The 17504-nt window shown below is 42.8% G+C and overlaps 1 protein-coding gene across 4 annotated transcripts in view; it reads right to left on the reverse strand.

Annotated features, from left to right (window-relative positions):
- Positions 1–17504, reverse strand: part of KANSL1 (KAT8 regulatory NSL complex subunit 1) — a 181638-nt gene that overhangs the window by 130336 nt on the left and 33798 nt on the right. For all 4 annotated transcript variants that reach the window (XM_048516897.1, XM_048516896.1, XM_048516899.1 and 1 more), the window contains one exon: positions 8987–10370. In XM_048516897.1, coding sequence (XP_048372854.1) covers positions 8987–10287 — 1301 coding nt within the window. In that variant the 5' untranslated portion in view covers positions 10288–10370. The remainder of the gene's footprint in view (positions 1–8986; positions 10371–17504) is intronic.

Consider the following 17504-nt stretch of genomic DNA (forward strand, 5'->3'; position numbering starts at 1 on the left):
GATGATATCTCCGCGTCTCGCCTCTTCCTGGTGACCCTCGCGGGCATGACTTCAACCATGAGTCAGTAGCAACTTGAAAGCATGTTCTTCTTCCTGCTCAGTTAGGGCCACCAAGGCAACTAACAATTAAAAGCAGAAGATTACAGAACAATCATAAAGCCAATTTATAACCAAGAATAAAACAGACATATAAAAACACAGATCAAACATTTTAGAAACATAGGGGAGAAAGGAGGAGACAAAGAAGTCTTCACTAGCTGGTAGAAGACAGTGACCAAAAGGGACAGATAAATATCTCTGGGAAGGGATTTCCACTATTCTGGTGCCATGGCCAAGGCAGCACTGGCCTCAGGTTGTCACCCATCTAGCTTCTTCTGAGTGATTCAAACAACCCTTCTTCGAAAAACTTAAATTTAATACCAGCTATTGTCCATATTGCAGTTTTTTTTTTCTGATACAAGAATATGGGAGACCATGAAATCCCAACCTCATAAGTTTCCACAGTCAGGTGCTGGTTCTCCTGGTTCTAAATGAACATCCTTCAGTTCGAGAGGCAGAAACTTCCATCAAATTACACTTGTCCACACCCAACTACACCAAGTCTCTCTTCCATAATTAGGAGCTATGAACAAGCTGCTGAAATCAAATTAACCCCTAAGGTAGAAGTTCCATATACAGCAAGCAAGTTAGGACAATTTTTAATTAGCCTTAAGACAAGCTTTAATCTCATGAGTACTCCCAAACTACACAACTGCCCCCATCGATATACCTTTTCTCCTATTTATTTTACTACTGAACTGATTCCAAACCTGGGCAGACTAGGAATTACCTGTATCTATCCAAATCACTATTTGGTAGTGTTGGCCTCTAAATGCAGCTCTTTGAGAAACACAAAAAGACAATTCAGCTGAAGAACCATCAAATATGAGCAAACTAATTAGACAAGTTGATGGGGGAGGGGATGATAAGAGAGTTAAAAAATAAAGCTACATCTAAATTTAAAACTTTCAGCAGATCAGTCGCCTTTTAATTCAATATATGGTTTACCAAATGTGAACTCGTTTACATGATAAATGATATACTTTGTTAAGAGCCCTTTTTCCACGATCACAGTAACAAACCAGAATCAAAATACATAAATAAAAAGCACCCTTAACTCACCACCAGCCAGTTAAAATATGTACCCACTGATTAAAACTGGCGGTAGTTAAAGCTGTAGTTGATTAATTTACTGAGTGAAGTTTGCAGTCCAAGTAAAATTTTTAGGATGCGAGAGAATTTTTTCAACCATTAGATTATGAAAAAGCTGTGATAAACACAGCTTTATTTACTTAAAAGCCACAAGGTCTATGGGAAAGAGGTGGCAGTATAAGATATCAAAAGACAGGGAAAGAAGTAGTAGATTAACAGTGCAATCCAGAACAGTTACTCTAGTCTAAATCCACTGTGGGCTTAGACTGGAGTAACTCTGTTCTGGACTGCACTGTAAAAGTCCCAGCAAACAATTCAAAACTAGGCATCTTTGGAAAACAGGCTAGAACATCATTCTGCCATGACTGTTATATTAGCATATAATTAGCTAAATGCATATCTAGCTCTGAAGGTTTCAGTCAAGGCTAAAAGCAAGCTCAATCCTCTTAATCTGGAAAACACAGATGCTAGAGGGTGACATACTTTCAAAACTAAACTGAAATTTTATTTTGTTCTTAAAAGTATGCAGAAGAAACACACAATGAAATTCCAGTATATTTAACTCTTAATTTGATTGGTCTTAGGACCTATATTTCCATTACCTAATAATGGAAGGTATATTCCAGTCTGCTACAGATATTCAACCCTCCATGCTTTCCCACTCACAAATATCTTTTTCCTTAGTGGGACATACAGATGCAGTAAACTAAGCAAATATAAATCCACAAACAGCTCGATAGGAACTTACCAAATCTAACTGATGAAGTGACAACTCAACTTAGTCCATGCCCCAATGGCCTGCCATTTATGGCAATAAACCCGAAGGAGTCATGGGCCCCAACCTTGTCAAGAAGATGCTGCACATTTCTATGTCAATGAATTTGTGAAGTCCATTCTTTGAGGTGTTCCACAGCACAAAGAAACCCATTAGCTCGTCCTGTATCTCCTCTGGGAAAATATACACATCACATTTGGGTATCAGGTGTGGGATGGATGAAGGACACCAGACCTGGACTGGAACTGCTGCCATGGACTGGAGAACCTAGTGCCATTCATAAACCACAAGAGATCCATTTTGAAAAAAATCTCATTTGGGGTCTCTCCCTCTTAGCAGCATGATGTGGTGGTGAAACAGTAAGGGTCTATTCCTATATTGGATCCCTTCTTTGAACACAGCTAAAATTTGTAATTTCCCCATCATCAGTCCTCATATATTTTGTTAGACACAAACTTTAAAAACTAACAACATAATGACGTATCAGGCATAAAATCACTTCCAGAAATCAAACTGAAATCTTGTAATACATAATGCCAGATAGGAAGTATTTAAATACAAGAAAAGACCTGCAATGACTTCCAAGGAGACTCTGATTTCCCTTCCCTCACTGTCTCTTCTTTTTCATCCCTGAAAGCCCTTATATCCTCTTCTCTTTTCCTACTTCCTTCCCTCCTTACCATTCAACCTACTCTTACCTGTCTTCCTCTTCTTCACAGCCTCTCCTCAGGAAAACTCTTGTCAAACTGTGGTGTGCCTGCTGAGCCCAGTGCAAAATTTACAGAAGAAATTTACAAAATTTACAGAAGATTTACAAAAGTTACAGAAGAAAGTCTGGTACTTTCTCTTGTATCTCCCTTCTTTTCTTCTTCCCCTAATCCTCTGTCCGCTTTCCTCTCTCCTTCCTTTCCATCCACCCTGTCCAGCATCTTCAGCTTTTTAAAAATTTACTTCAGTTATATCACTCCTTCCATCACAATGGGGGACATTTTATTTACACAACAATCCTGTGAAGAAGGCTAAGCTGAGTGTGTGTGACTGACCTAAAGTCATCTAGTGAGCTTGTATGTGAGGCTTCATACTTGCTTCCCAAATCCCAATCTGATACTCAAACCCCTACACCACGGTGGCTTTCATGAGCTAGTTGCTGTAGAAAAGTAGCAAGCAGCCAGGCCTGGGTGAATCATGCAAGTCATGTGAAATAAAGATGTCAGGTGGCTGCTGCTTGGTCTAGTCCCAGTAAGTCCTTCCTCAGAAGCCGAAACAGCCCTGGGGAAGGCCTTGCGCCTTTCTCTTGGCTTCTACTGACAAACTAAGGTTTGAAGGCTGACAATACTGTTGTGGTTCCCTCACAGCTGCCACAAAGGACAGCCGTTTCTTAAAGTTACAGCTACAGTTTCTTCTATCATTGAGGGTTTTTAAAGAACCCTCTATGTATTTTTTAAAAAGATTTCAGGTTTTTTTTCCCCAACCTTGTCCTTTTTTTCAGGTTTGCAGAGTTCTATCTTGTCTGCACATGGCCCCAATCTCTACATTTAAATATCCACAGATGGACCATATTAAGAATTAACTATTGCTGACACCACTCAACAGTTCAAGGTACTGGCTATCACAAACTTCAAAAAAATTGGTCGCATGTATTTGCAGGACCATCTCTCCATCTATGTTCCATAATAATTTTGTTCATCTGTTCAGGGCCTTTTGCAGGTGTCGCCTTGCAAATAGACAAAGACCAACAATCACCCACTAACATGGTCTCACTGTTGTGGCCCCCTCCCAGAGGAACTACCTTCCTGAAGAGGGCTCTAACACTTCTGTCATTCCACAAACCACTAAAACCAAAGAGGGCTTTTCTATAAAGCTAATAGGGCTGTTTTATAACAACAGTTCCGGGAAGCATTTTATAAAGGGAAACAGACTGAAGACTACTATGCACAGGACTAATTATCTGTTTTATTGCATGTATTACCCTATTGTCATTGCACTGTTTTCCACTAATGTTATACCATTCTTTCTTAACTGTATGCGCACTTCTTTACCATGTCTAATGGGCTAAGCTTATTCTGATCCCAGCAACAGAAATAATTTGGGCTGCTGTGAAAGAGAAATGGTTGGGTACAGGCAACTGGAAGAGGAATACGGATATCTGATCCAGGGAAATTTGATACGCACTATTGTAGATTCCCAAATTAAACCAATCAAGGAAGCCTCACTCATAATATCAGGAAACGTGTACACAAGTGGGTTGCCAGAAGTTGGGACGGTTAAATCAGCAAGTATAAACTCAACGAAGTCCAAGAAATAATCCCACATACAATACTTTAAAGCTGAGGTGTATGGCTCTGTTGACAAAGCCAAAATAAACACTCCAATACTCTGCTGCAGAGATCAAACATGTCAGCTGTAAGCAGAATCCCCTTCCCCAATCTCACCACAGGGATAAGCAGTCTGTTCCGCCTGAATGCTAAAAAAAATGCATCTACCTATGAAGATGCTTGTGTGCTGACATTTGGGGATGGGGGTATGAAAAGAGAGTGGTAATTGGCCAGAAACACTGGGAACAAGTCTGGCCTGCCCCTGGGGGGCTTTCCTTAAAGCCAGCAGCTGCCCAGGGTCAGGTGGTGATAATGGACACGAGCCATGCCCATTCCCTTCCCTCTCACTGCTGGCCCCAGACTCTACATCTTGCCTCAAGTTGTTTTGAAGGAGAACCAACCATGCATGCTTAGCCAAATGGTCTGATGTGCTGCTTATTCCCTCATATTTGCAGGACCACCTCATCTCCTAAGCTCCACCACGGCACCTTCTCTCGACTGAGCAGGGCCTTCTGCAGGAGCCAACCCAGAAACGGGCAAAATCAATAACTTCTGTTATTGAGGAAGTCAGGAAGGCTCCACCTCTCTGGCTTTCCAAAACCACTCTGCATCAAATTATTCAAAAGGGTTTTCCTACACAGGTAAGAGGGCTGCCCTACACAAACTTGTCCACAACGATACTTGTACAAATGATTATGAACTGTGGTCTACACTACTGTGTATAGCTTTCTACATGTAAGACTGTGCGATATAAGTCTGCATCGTTTAACATGTCACGTTAATACTTATGATTTGCTTCAGTTGGTTCCAGATTACTACAACCCTCTATTGTTTAGTGCAGGGGTAGGGAACCTGCGGCTTGAGAGCCGCATGCGGCTCTTCTGCCCTTGCACTGCGGCTCCACGAGCTGAGCCACTGGCCCCATCCTTGCCCACCCTGCAGGCAGCAGGGCGGGTGCACCAACTGCCCACGGCTGGCTGGGCCGCGCCGCGGGCTTCCCCTCTCGCCTGCCCCGTTGGAGCGGGGCAGGCGCTTTCCCGGCGGCCGGCAAGGCCGAGCCGCTGGCCCCATCCTTGCCTGCCCTGCAGGCATCAGGGCGGACGCATCCATGCGCTTCTCAGAATGAGCGGAGTAAAAGGTAAAAAAACCCCAATATATACAGTGTTATCTTTATTTTAAATGTCAAAAATTATTTGCGGCTCCAAGTGTTTTCTTTTCCCATGGAAAACGGGTCCAAATGGCTCTTTGAGTGTTAAAGGTTCCCTACCCCTGGTTTAGTGGCTATCTCATCCTGTTGACTGCATTGACTCACTCTGTGTAATCCGCCTTGAGTCCCAGTGAGAAAGGTGAACTATAAACAATGTAAACAAACAAAAGTAAAAATTAAAGTCTATGCTTAGGTTTGACAGGCACATCAGCATTGCATATCTGTCAATTCCCCTCCCCCGAAAATGAAGGAAAATCTCAGCACACACCCCCACCACCCCCCGGCCGCTTCAACCCTTTCTGGAAATTTTACTTCTCTAATTCTAAACCTTTCTCAGGGCCCACATAGTTAAAACCTTGTTTTTACTATAATCTGACACTCAAGCTCTCACCCACCCCCAACTTCAAAGCAGGCATTCTATCCAGAGCTATAAAATAAACAATGATCTCCTTGAAAAAATGGGGGGTGGGGAGAGAGAGAGATTTTCTAGGCTACCAGGCCCCAGAACCAGGGTGGGCAGAAAGTGAGATGAAATCTACCAGTCTACCATGGAATGGATCACAATGGAATGTGACCATTCTTGTATACATTATTGATACCTTAACCTTTTAAATGTGTGTTTTCTCTCTTGAATGCAATTAGACATGTATTCAAATTTGTGCAAGATCAGATGCATGAATTTTCAACACCTGGACATTTTCTCTCTATGTTGCATCAGTTTTGATACTGCTGTGCTGCTTGTGTAAACACTAAGCCCTTACTACCTCGGAGGTCCTCTGGCTGGGAGTTAGCGGGGTTGAGGATTTTCTGCCGCAGGTGTTGGAAGGGGTCTCTTTGGCGCCAACCCCTTCAGCCCGCAACCTGGGTGTCCACCTGGATTTGTCTCTTTCAATGGAGACTGAGGTGGCGCATGTAACTCAGGTTGCTTTTTTCTATCTTCGCCAGACCTGCCGGCTGGCCCCCTACCTCGCTCAGGCTGACATGGCCACAGTGATCCATGCAACGGTCACCTCCAGGTTGGACACCCAAGCCAGGTTGTAACTCGTTCTATGCAGGCCTTTCCTTGCGGCTGATCCAGAAATTGAAGCTGGTCCAGAATGCAGCGGCCTGTCTTCTCACGGGTGGTTCAGTTAGAGATCATATTTCCCATATTGTGCCATCTGCACTGGCTCCCAGCGTAGTTCTGGATTATCTTCAAGGTGTTGGTATTGACCTTTAAGGCCCTTTACGGCCTGGGGGCCCCATACCTGCAAGATCGCCTTACCCCATATGTCCCGAGTCGACCTCTCCGTTCAGCAGAGGTGAATTTACTGGTGGTCCCCTGTCCCTCTATGATGCGGCTAGCCTCCACCTGGGCCAGGGCTTTTACGACCCTGACCCTGCCTGGTGGAATGCTCTTCCTCCAGTGTTAGGGCCCTGCGGGACCTTGGGGAGTTCCACAGGGCCTGTAAAACCCAGCTGTTCCACCAGGCTTTTGGGAAGGCTGGCAACTGAGTCCGCCCCTCTCTGCTGTCCTATGTGTCATCTGCTTATCTGAACATCTGCCAGTCCCCTCCTGGGGTTTAGTACCGGACGTCATCCATTTAATTAATTATGGATGGGTTATTGCTGCTACTGTGGAGTAGGTGGAGCAGACTCTAAATTTGTTCATTGTATTTTAGTTTTTGTAGTTATGGGATCTGTGATTCGGGAGTTAGCTGGTGTCCATGGGAAGGAGTAAGAGTCCTTCTCCACCCACCCCCTTGGAAACACCTGCAGGGGGAGGGGTTTGGCAGTTACAAGAGGAGTTCCTATGTTGATTGATGCTATGTTTATTGATATGAGGGGGTTTTTGCGTGATGTTATGATTACTGATGTTTGGTATTATACTGTTGTTGTTCATCGCCCTGAGCCCTTCGGGGGAGGGTGGTATACAAATTAAATAATACAATACAATAAATACTATTTTTATTGTATTTATTGTTTTAATTGGGATTATTCAATTTGTTTTTGGTTGTAATGTATTGTCCTTGGTTGGCTTGTGAACCGCCCTGAGACCTTCGGGGGTAGGGCGGTCAAATAAACAAACAAACAAATAATACCTGGCACCATCTCAACACTTGTAGCAACCAATTCACGGTAAGCAGAAAAAAGTTCTAAATCCACGCAGGCTCTTTTGACTTACCAAGCACCCAGGGTTCCTGCCTGCAAGCCCACCTCAGTCAGCAGAGAAAAGAGGTCAGGCCCCAAAGTAGCAGGTGCACACACACATCCAGGCTTGTGCAAGGGAAAGCATGCTGAGAGTATATTTCAACCCTGAATAATAACTCTAGCAAGAAGACCATGATTAGATTCTGTTGGACCCCACCGAGCCTTCCAGTTCCCAGGAGTTCAGCGACTGGCTCCAAGTGGTGCATTCCAAGGCTCCTGTTTTGTTTCGGACAGATCCCACGTGTGAAATTGGCCCACCTCGTCCATCAAGACACCAATATAGCTGGCTTTCGTGCTAATCCAAGATCTGAGGCAGATATTCCTGACTGACAAACACTGACATGGGCACACATGAGATAGACCAGTTTGTAAATATTATGCACCTTTCAACTAATGACCACACAGTCACACCCCATAATAAGTTACTAAAAGGCATTGATAAAACAGTAGGGTCAGGCTGATGTGAATACTGCAGCCAAGCCCAGTTATAAATCCCACTCCCAAGAAGACTATAATGAGTTCACAGAACAAAGGTAAAGAAAGGCTATTATTCCTTTACTTGTAGCTGTTACTTTATATTCATTCTTTTGTTTCCTCCTATTATTTCTCTAACTTTACACTGCACTTGCTAAAAGCATAAACAGTTTCTGCCTACTCGGCTGTTTCTTTCTCCCCAATCCCTTGCAAGTTTTGATCCCAAGTCTTGATAATGGTTTGTCTTTAGACAAGGTACAGACTTTGCAGGACATTGATGAAAAAGCAATCCTCCATGTCAAAATCATTCACACATCATGGTTACCCAACCAAGGCTGAATCGCTTTACATCAAATATTTAGATTCTGGTAAGAATTTAACTTCTTCCACTAGGGACAAGTGAACTTCAGCAATCTGCAACTTACACAGAATGGGTCATTTGCAGAGATCCTCAGTGTTTTATTAGAAAAATTGTAACCGAATAGAATTTCACACCCAAATAATGAAAGACAAACTATTTTGACCATCTCTTTGAAGCACAACTGCATTTCAATCAAAGGCAAGAAGCTGGACAGGAACCAATAGGAAAAGGAAAAACAGTAAAATAGGCTGAATTTCCTTACTTTTGTACTTTATGTGAAAACTGGGATACAGAGGAGTGGGTTACTGCATCCAACTGTACTGGATGATATTACTCTCCCTCAAGACACTCACCAAGCATCATTAACTTGTTTTAATTAATTACTTAAGTTTTAGGATAAGTCCTACATCAGTACAGAAACTGAGGGTGTTGCTCCTCCTCCCCCCCGCCCCCCCAAGCCTGGTGCTACTCACAGTGGTATATGGTGCTGTTCAGTGTCTGCTTTGGTCAGTTCCTCCTCTTCAATATCAGACTCGCCGCCCGAGCTGCTGTCTGTAACATCAGAGTCAAATGCTTGCTCACAGGATCGCAGGTTAGCCATCCCACTGGCAGTAAACCTCTCCAGTTCCTCCGAGATAGAATCACTTTTTAGGAAGCTGCTCAGTCCTTCTGAAGTACTCGTCTCGCTCGCGGCTTTTCTCAAAGCAGCTTCCGCCTTCCGGGTCAGCATTAGCTGACTCCGGTGTCTCAAAGAGTCCAAAGCTGGCAACTTGTTCAGAGTCTTCTCCAAGAAGCCACCCAATTGTTGCTGGATATGCCGCTCCACCTGCTTGGCCTGCACCACCTGCAAGCGCTTTTGTAGCCTGCGAGCACGATTTTCAATGTCTACCTGCCGCCGCAGTAACACTTTTGTTCTCATATCTGAATCCAGGCTACTGAAGGAGTTGTTTGGTAGCGAGAGCTTCTGTTCTTCAGGTTTGCAGCTCCCAAAGGCATCAAGAGCTGGCATACCAGACAAAGTCAACAACCTGTTCTCTCCACTGCCCCCTTCAAACCCACGTTCTGAGGGGTTTAGGTTACGTTTGTTTGCAGTGCCATTATTGCTAAGTAGAGCTGGATGCTTCACATCAGTGTTTCGGTGCGGAAGAGTGCAATTGGTCAAACTTGATTTCAGGTCCCCCAAATCAGAACCCCCGGGTCTGTTAGACTCAACATCCTGGAGGGTGGCAGAAGGGACAGCACGCTTCCCACCATTCAGTGAAGCAGAGTTTTCATGATCAGAACTGTTACTCTTAGCTAACTTTTTAGCCAATCCATTGACAGGTGCTTGCGGCAGAGGTGTCTGATTACTCGTATTCATGGTTTTTAGGTTTTCCAAGGAAAACTCCAACACTGGTTGTCTCCCCAATAGGTCACTAGTTTTCAAGAAGGACTGAGATAACAGAGAGTGAGACTTAAGGACTGTTTGTTTGTTGAAGACCCCTTGAAGTTTCAACGACTCCTTTGAAGGAACAGATGTTACATCCGAACAGAGGTAGGATGCCACCAGGGGTTGCAGCTTTCCCAGCTCTTCCTTTGTAGGATTATTTCGAAAATCTAGGCTGGAATCCTCAGCTTTCCTTTTGGTGCCGTTGGTGGTGACAAGTATGTTGCTGGCGTTGCCGTTGTTCTCGGCACTACCAGGAGACAGGGCGGAGGACGGGGGAGCCAGTTTGAACCGGATGTGGTGAGCTTCAGCTGCTGCGTCAGTGAGAGCGGGCGCCATAGTAGCCATTCAGCACCGAGAGATGGGAAGTCCAACCTCTCCCACTGCAGAGGCCAGCTCTGCTGTTTTCTACTGCCTCGCCAGAGGGCAGCCTAAAATAAATAATTTAAGAAGTCTTATTAGGACAGAATTAATGCAGCTAGAACATCAAAGCAGTTGGCATGCATGGTACATGTTTGGTTAAATACCATGACGTAACAATTTCCAACCAGTGTGCAACAGAAGCACCCCTTTCCCTGTTATCAACCCAAATCCCAGTGGAAAGATGGACAAAACACTAATATCAGAAGTCTGACATCTTGCTTAATCAAAATTTGACAAGTCAAAGATAGCAGGAACCTAATAGAATCGGAAAGAGAAGCAGACAGGTAAGAGGGAGAACTAACTGCAACATGGGACAAGCGGTCAAGGACTTTGGAAAGAGATAAAGAAGGAGAAAGATGATGAAGGAAAGGCAAAACCAGCAGGGTAAGTCATTCCATTTCATGCAAGTCCCCCTGCAGCGCAGGACGACCGAAGGCCCAGCAATACCAAGTGATCAGGACAGACAAGTCATATTTAGGCCCAAACACACACCCACACACACACACATTCGTGGAAAATTTTCTCATGAACTCAAACCAAACTCCTTCACCCAGAAGTAATCAGTTTTTAACAGTGGTTTAATTATTAGACACTCAAGAGATTAAGGGTGAAAAGTAACTAAATATGGAATGTCTGAACCCACGTGTTACAAACAATGCCTGACTACTTCAGATTATGGCTTTAACTGATCCTCAAGACTCGCCAACTCCAAAGAGGAGGCATCTGGGCATAGAGAGGCCCACCAGCACACTGAAGTATATATCACACAGGCTCATTTCAGTTTTTTACACCGTGCTGATTTACTGCAAGGTCCATTAAGTCCTGCATCTACAGGGGGCCAGATGTCCCTGGAACCTTATGAACACGATGGCTGACTGCCATGCCATTTTGCCCCCTTAGCTTGAACTCATTAGATATTGTCTCTGTACATGGGAGGTTGTATTTGAATGTCAGAACTCCCTTTGATACACAAGTACTTTCTGAATATGTAAGGCAGCATTTAGCAGTTTTCCTTTATGAAATCTGAATCTACCACCAATCAATTTCACTGGGAACATGCAAGCTGAATTTTTTTTTGTTTAAAAAAAGGCTAGTAGCATTCTTTTACCTATTCTCTTTCACCATTCAGAGTCATTAGACGTTCCTCAAAGGAAAGTGTTTAAAATATTTCCATGTGGACATTCACTGAACAGTAATTTGCTTTCTGAACTTTTTTCAGTTTTATAATTTTTTTTAAAAAAATGGGGCCGTGAGAATTGTTCCTTGCCGCAGAAAGTATTACACTGGTTATTCGGTATTCTGTGGAGTGGCGAGGAGGGAGGGAGACAACGCAAATATTTTCACTGATGTGGGAAAAAATGGCTCGAACCTGGTATGTTAACAGGCAGTCAATTTAATATTAAACAGCCCCCCCCCCCATCAAACAATGCAACTAGACAACTCAGCATCTCAGCGATGATGTGCCTTCGCACTGGCAACAAGCAAGAAAGGCTACTCATGGGTACTGATCACTCTTTAGTCAATCAGGGCATTAGGAAAGATAATTTATTCTGTCCCCTCAAGTAGGCAGATATGAGACATGAAGTTTGGGATGACAGAACATAGGTACATGACAACAACAAATGGGAAAAAATAAGATTTTTCCTCAAATATTACTTAAGATTTTAATAGTATTTATGCTGCAATCATAGGAGTTTGTCATTTAGTTTACATTAAGTGTATTTAACAAGTTAAGTTTAGTGTTAGTATTCTGAGCCAGAACTGAACTGAAATGTTCAGAAATATTCAATCTAATTAAAAAAAAAAAACCTTTCAGTTCTCCAGCTAGGAACTAGGATGCCAGACAAGTTTCCACAGGGCCTGTGAAACGAACCTGTTCCGCCAGGCATTTGGCCAGCCAGGTTAATAGGTAGATCCCTGTAACATCTAGGCCAGGGGTCTGCAACCTACAGCTCTCCAGATGTTAATGGACTACAATTCCCATCAGCCCTTGCCAGCCATGAACATCTGGAGAGCAGCAGGTTGCAGACCCCTGATCTAGGCCTCCCATGGGTACAGAAGGGGTGGAGAACTGTCGCCATCTGAATTAATCTGTTCTAATGTGTACTGCTTTTATATTGCTATTTATTTTCATTTCATTTATTGGACTTGTACCCCGTTCTTCCCCATAGGGTTCAGAGCGGCTAACAACCAACAAAACAGAAAAAACATTTATTGTGTTTTTATAGTTTTATGAGTATTATGAGCCCTTCGGGGTAGGTCAGTCTAAAAGTTTCAAATATAAATAAATAAATGATACAGGGGGAGGGGGCTTAACCTGGGTATCTGTAGCTCAGAACAATAAGTGAACGCAAGAGTGTCTCAGGATATCACAGTGCACTTCCTTTGAACGTCAAGTTAAAGTAGCAAATGTACTCCTGTACATAAGAATGTGTGCTTGCATGTTGAGTAGTACTGACTCTAGAAAATGTCCCTCAGAATTCAGCACTGTTTACTTTTGCTTCCTGCATATTCTGTAAACTACTATACTGAAGCCCTATAAGCTTTGCCTAGAATTTGAATGATGAAACAAATGTGAAATGCCACTTAGTCACCAAGATTAAAGCTACATCTCAGTGAGGCAGCCTTATGTGAAACAATTCCAGGGAAAGTCAATGAGTCACTATCCTACAAATCTCTCTGTGTGTCACTTGCTCCATACAAACCGTAACATATGAACAGCTTCTTGCAAATAACTGCAAAACCAAAGCCTTTTCAATAATGCCACATAGTATGCAAGAACTGGAAAAAGCCCAGATATCTAAAAACAAGGCAACAGTTCAGGACTGACTTCTATCTATCCACAGGGCCAACAACTAGTAATCTGAAATAATGTGTAATTGAGAAAGTGACTACTATCTACAACATTCAATTCCTCCAGGTTTTTACCCTTAAGAAATGTGAACTATTGCTACTGATATTGTGCCAGATTGGTATTTCCTATCTGTAGTGCACCTGGACACAATGTGATTTTACATGTGAGGGCACACATACATACACTGCTGGCCAGCAAAGCAAATGAATGCAAGATTTGATCCCTTCTACATGTAGTACATGGCTTCATTAACCACACTTACAAATAGTTGTCAGTTCGTGTTTGGTGTAGTTCATTTGTCTCTGCTCTCCTTTCTCATTATGGGTAATTTTCTTCAGTATTAAATCATTGTTGTTTTAATTGTTAAGGTTAGGTAGTCCTTTATCGTGGTCACTGGGTCTTTTGTTTATATTTTCATTATATTATATTTTTAAAATTATATTATTTAATTATATTTCAATATTAAACATCTGAGTATTTTTTCTGTGTAGGCAACTCTCCATGTGGGGATTTTTCCATGTAAGCTTTTTTTCTGTGAGAATTCATGACGGGGGGGGGGGGGGGGGGGGAGTCCTGTATGCATTTTTTTCTTGTGAGAATTTTTACTGTGGGTTTTATCTGGTCACCCTTACAAAAACCCAATCCAGTATCACTCCTTATATAGAGAGCTCAACCAATAAGTCTGGGAAACTATTCCCTAGAAGAAATTCTTCCAGGAGAGCGTCCACTAATTTGAAATGTGTGAATTTAAAATCCCTGTAGTTCTGCACAATGCTAATACCTTTCTGGGGAACAAAAAGATTGACCTTGTCTTACTAAGACAATTTATGGGCGTTTGTTATTTAATTGTCCAAAGAAAAATTGATCTGCACTGAGATCTGTTGAAACAAAAGAAATACAGAAATTCCAAGGATAAAAACTGTCATTTCTCATGAAAGGGTATCAATGTCAACCACAATAGCTAGGGGAGAGACCATCGCTTGGAGGCAAAGAATCTGTTGGCATGCAGAAGATCTCAGAAGATCTGAGATTGCAAATGCCTTAGCAGACCAGGTGCTCGGGAGCAGCAGCAGCAGCAGCAGAAGGCCACTGCTTTCACATCCTGCATGTAAGCTCCCAAAGGCACCTGGTGGGCCACTGCGAGTAGCAGAGTGCTGGACTAGATGGACTCTGGTCTGATCCAGCAGGCTAGTTCTTATGTTCAGGTTCAATCGCCGGCCCCTCCATTTAAAAGGATCAGGTACTAGGGGACGCATAAGCTTCAACACAGCAGGAACTCTGAGCAGACAATACTGACCTTCATGGACCAATGGCCTGATTCAGTATAAGGCAGCTGACCTTTACATTCCACAAGTATGTAAATTATTGCAATTTTATAAGCTAAGTAAGTTATAAATGATGTATTTTATGTTGTTAAAGCAGCAAAATTAGATTTAACTCTGATATGACAGTAACTTCCATTTCCCCCCTGAAAAAATGCATGGTAATTTTACATCTCTAGTCATATCCTCATAATCACAGGATACATAAAAATAAGCTCACACAAGGTTTAACATCTGTAAGTCTTCTTTGCTTACTATAATGGCGATGGTTCAAAGGTCATTCTTCCGCCTACTGGGAAGCTGAGAGACTGCAGTATAATTCTAGATATAGGTTGTCCTGGAAGTTCACTAATAAAAGCTTAACATCTATATTCAAGACACTTAATTATATAGACAGTCAATAACAGTATGAAGGCATCATGCGTAAGCCTCATGTTAATCCTCGCCACTCACCTGATCACACATTAAACCAACCTTAAGAGTTAGGCAAGCCCAGGCGCATTTCAAACGGGCACATCATTTCACACACAAATTGAGGACATTAAATACAACTCCTTGTAGAAGCTTCTGGAATTATGTTCTTGCAAAACAATTTTTAACCCTTCCTGACAAGGGATATTTGTAAAACGTTAATGTTCTGAGACCATTATCTGCTCTTAACTGTGCCCCCACCCCCAGCAAATTATATGCACCTATCTATGCTGAATCTGCTTTTATTTCTACTTCTTATGTAATATGAGCATCCCAATAATTTTAAAGAGAGTCATTTGTCCCAGCTTACTCATCAAGGTCAAAATATATACCTGCTCCACCAGTCTTAGATTACATGCACTGGTTGCATGACAATACAAGTTCCAGCAGTTGGGGAAACAAATAAGAATTACTGTTGGGCTAAAAGTGGGTCTTGAATTATCAATAATTAGGTCTCCTACTTTAGTTTTCAGAGATTTGGTTAAAATAAGGCTAACTAATAATCACCCTTTTCTTGTGTTGTCCACCCACTACTCACGGCAGGTTGGCTTCCTCCACATTTTATCCTTGAGGAACTTTATCTGGTGATTCTAAGTCATCCCTGCTCCACATTTCTGCAATGAATTGCCTTACCAAGATGTCTTTGTAGATGAGTCATTGCTAGTTTAAACACTTATCACTCTCCCTTCTTCAGTGCAAGAAAAAGGGACATCAAGATTTTTCACAGACAAGTCCTTTGGGCTACCACAATTCTACTTATGCAAGACATTTGTGACCCACCCTCAATTGAGTCAGGGGTGCCTGACTTTTTCTTTTCTCCTGTGTTCACTGGTATAATGGGCAAATTCATACCAAAACAGATCCATCATACCATTCTACAGATCCGGAACTATTATCCCCTAATTTTATTTTTAGTTAGTTCATCTGTACCCCACCTTTCTCCCCAATGGATATTCAAAGCGACTGACATAATACCTCCATTCTATCCTCACAACAACCCTGTGAGGTTGGTTAGGTTGAGTGTGTGTGACAGGCCCAAGGTTACCCAGCAAGCTTCCATGGTACAAATGGAGATTTGAACCCGGGTCTGCCAGATAATAGCCCCTCACTCTTAACCACTACACCACAGCAAAGAGTCCTTTTGGCTACCACAATTCTCCTTTTGGCTACCACAATTCTACTTATGCAAGACATTTGTGACCCACCCTCAATTGAGTCAGGGGTGCCTGACTTTTTCTTTTCTCCTGTGTTCACTGGTATAATGGGCAAATTCCACTCCAGGGAGGCAACACACACAAACTAAACCCACAGATGTAATATGCAGAAGATTAATTAATCCAACGGGAGTAGAAACAGCTATGGCCAAAAATCTCTCTATTTTTCCACCTAACACCTGGCATAAAATCACTTAACAATACACAGCGGAGGGGGGGAAGAGCTAAATTGTTTCCTAAGAAAATGGTACCACACAAACAGAACAAAAAACTGATCTGTTACATAGGTGTAGATTTTAGAACAGAGCCAGCGTTGTGGTTAGGACATCAAACTGCCCCTGGGGAGACCTGAGTTCAAACCTTTACTGAACCATGAAGATCAGCGACAGCCCTTGACCAATCACTACCCCAGGCACAAACAGAAGTGAGATGCAGAGTTAACCAACTCCTTAACTCATTCACTGTGCGAGATGTATTACAGAAACACTGTTAGAAATCCAGAGCACAGGCTACAAGTAGCAGTGAGTCACAACACATCCCCAACCCATACTGAAGCATCAAAACATGTTTAGTTCAGATCTCAACAAGGTAATCTCATCAGGCAAAATTGTAAAGGCAGCCTGGTCAAGAAAGCTGGTGTCTTAGAGGCCATGATCCTTCCAACCTCTGACAGAATCAAATGATCTTCGTTGGGGAGGGGCCTGAGGAGAAGTAAGGATCCCGCTTTTTTGCTGAAAAAGCAGATTAAATGAAGCAGGAAGAGTGCATTCTTTCGTCTGCACTTGCTGCATAAATCAAGCCATATATGGGTTCCTGCCATCCTAGCCACACTAATTCATGCCCCAGTAAACTTAACACTAGGCTAGAGTAAGATACTCTACATGGTGCTGCTCTTGGAAGCTTCAGTTGGCACAAAATTTTGCAGCTCTTCTATTGGCTGGAGCAACATATAACACGACATCACATTACACCTCTTTGGCAAGCACTGCATGGCCTACCCATTTGTTTTCACACCATTTTGACTTTAATTCATTTCTACCTGATCTTTCCCCCCTAATAAAGACCCAAAGTGGCTTATGTTATTCTCCTCTCCTCCCTTTTATCCTCATTACAACCCTAGGAGATAGGTTAGGTTGAGATTGGGTGACGGGCCCAAGATCACCTAGCAAGCTTCATCATGGCACAAGTAGAGATTTGAACCTGGTTTCCCAGATCTCAGTCTGGCATGCTTAATGACCCCACCACAGTGACACTGGTTCATACCCTTGAAGTTCTTTGGAG

The sequence above is a fragment of the Sphaerodactylus townsendi genome, linkage group LG15, assembly GCF_021028975.2.
Source record: "Sphaerodactylus townsendi isolate TG3544 linkage group LG15, MPM_Stown_v2.3, whole genome shotgun sequence".
Taxonomy (NCBI): domain Eukaryota; kingdom Metazoa; phylum Chordata; class Lepidosauria; order Squamata; family Sphaerodactylidae; genus Sphaerodactylus; species Sphaerodactylus townsendi.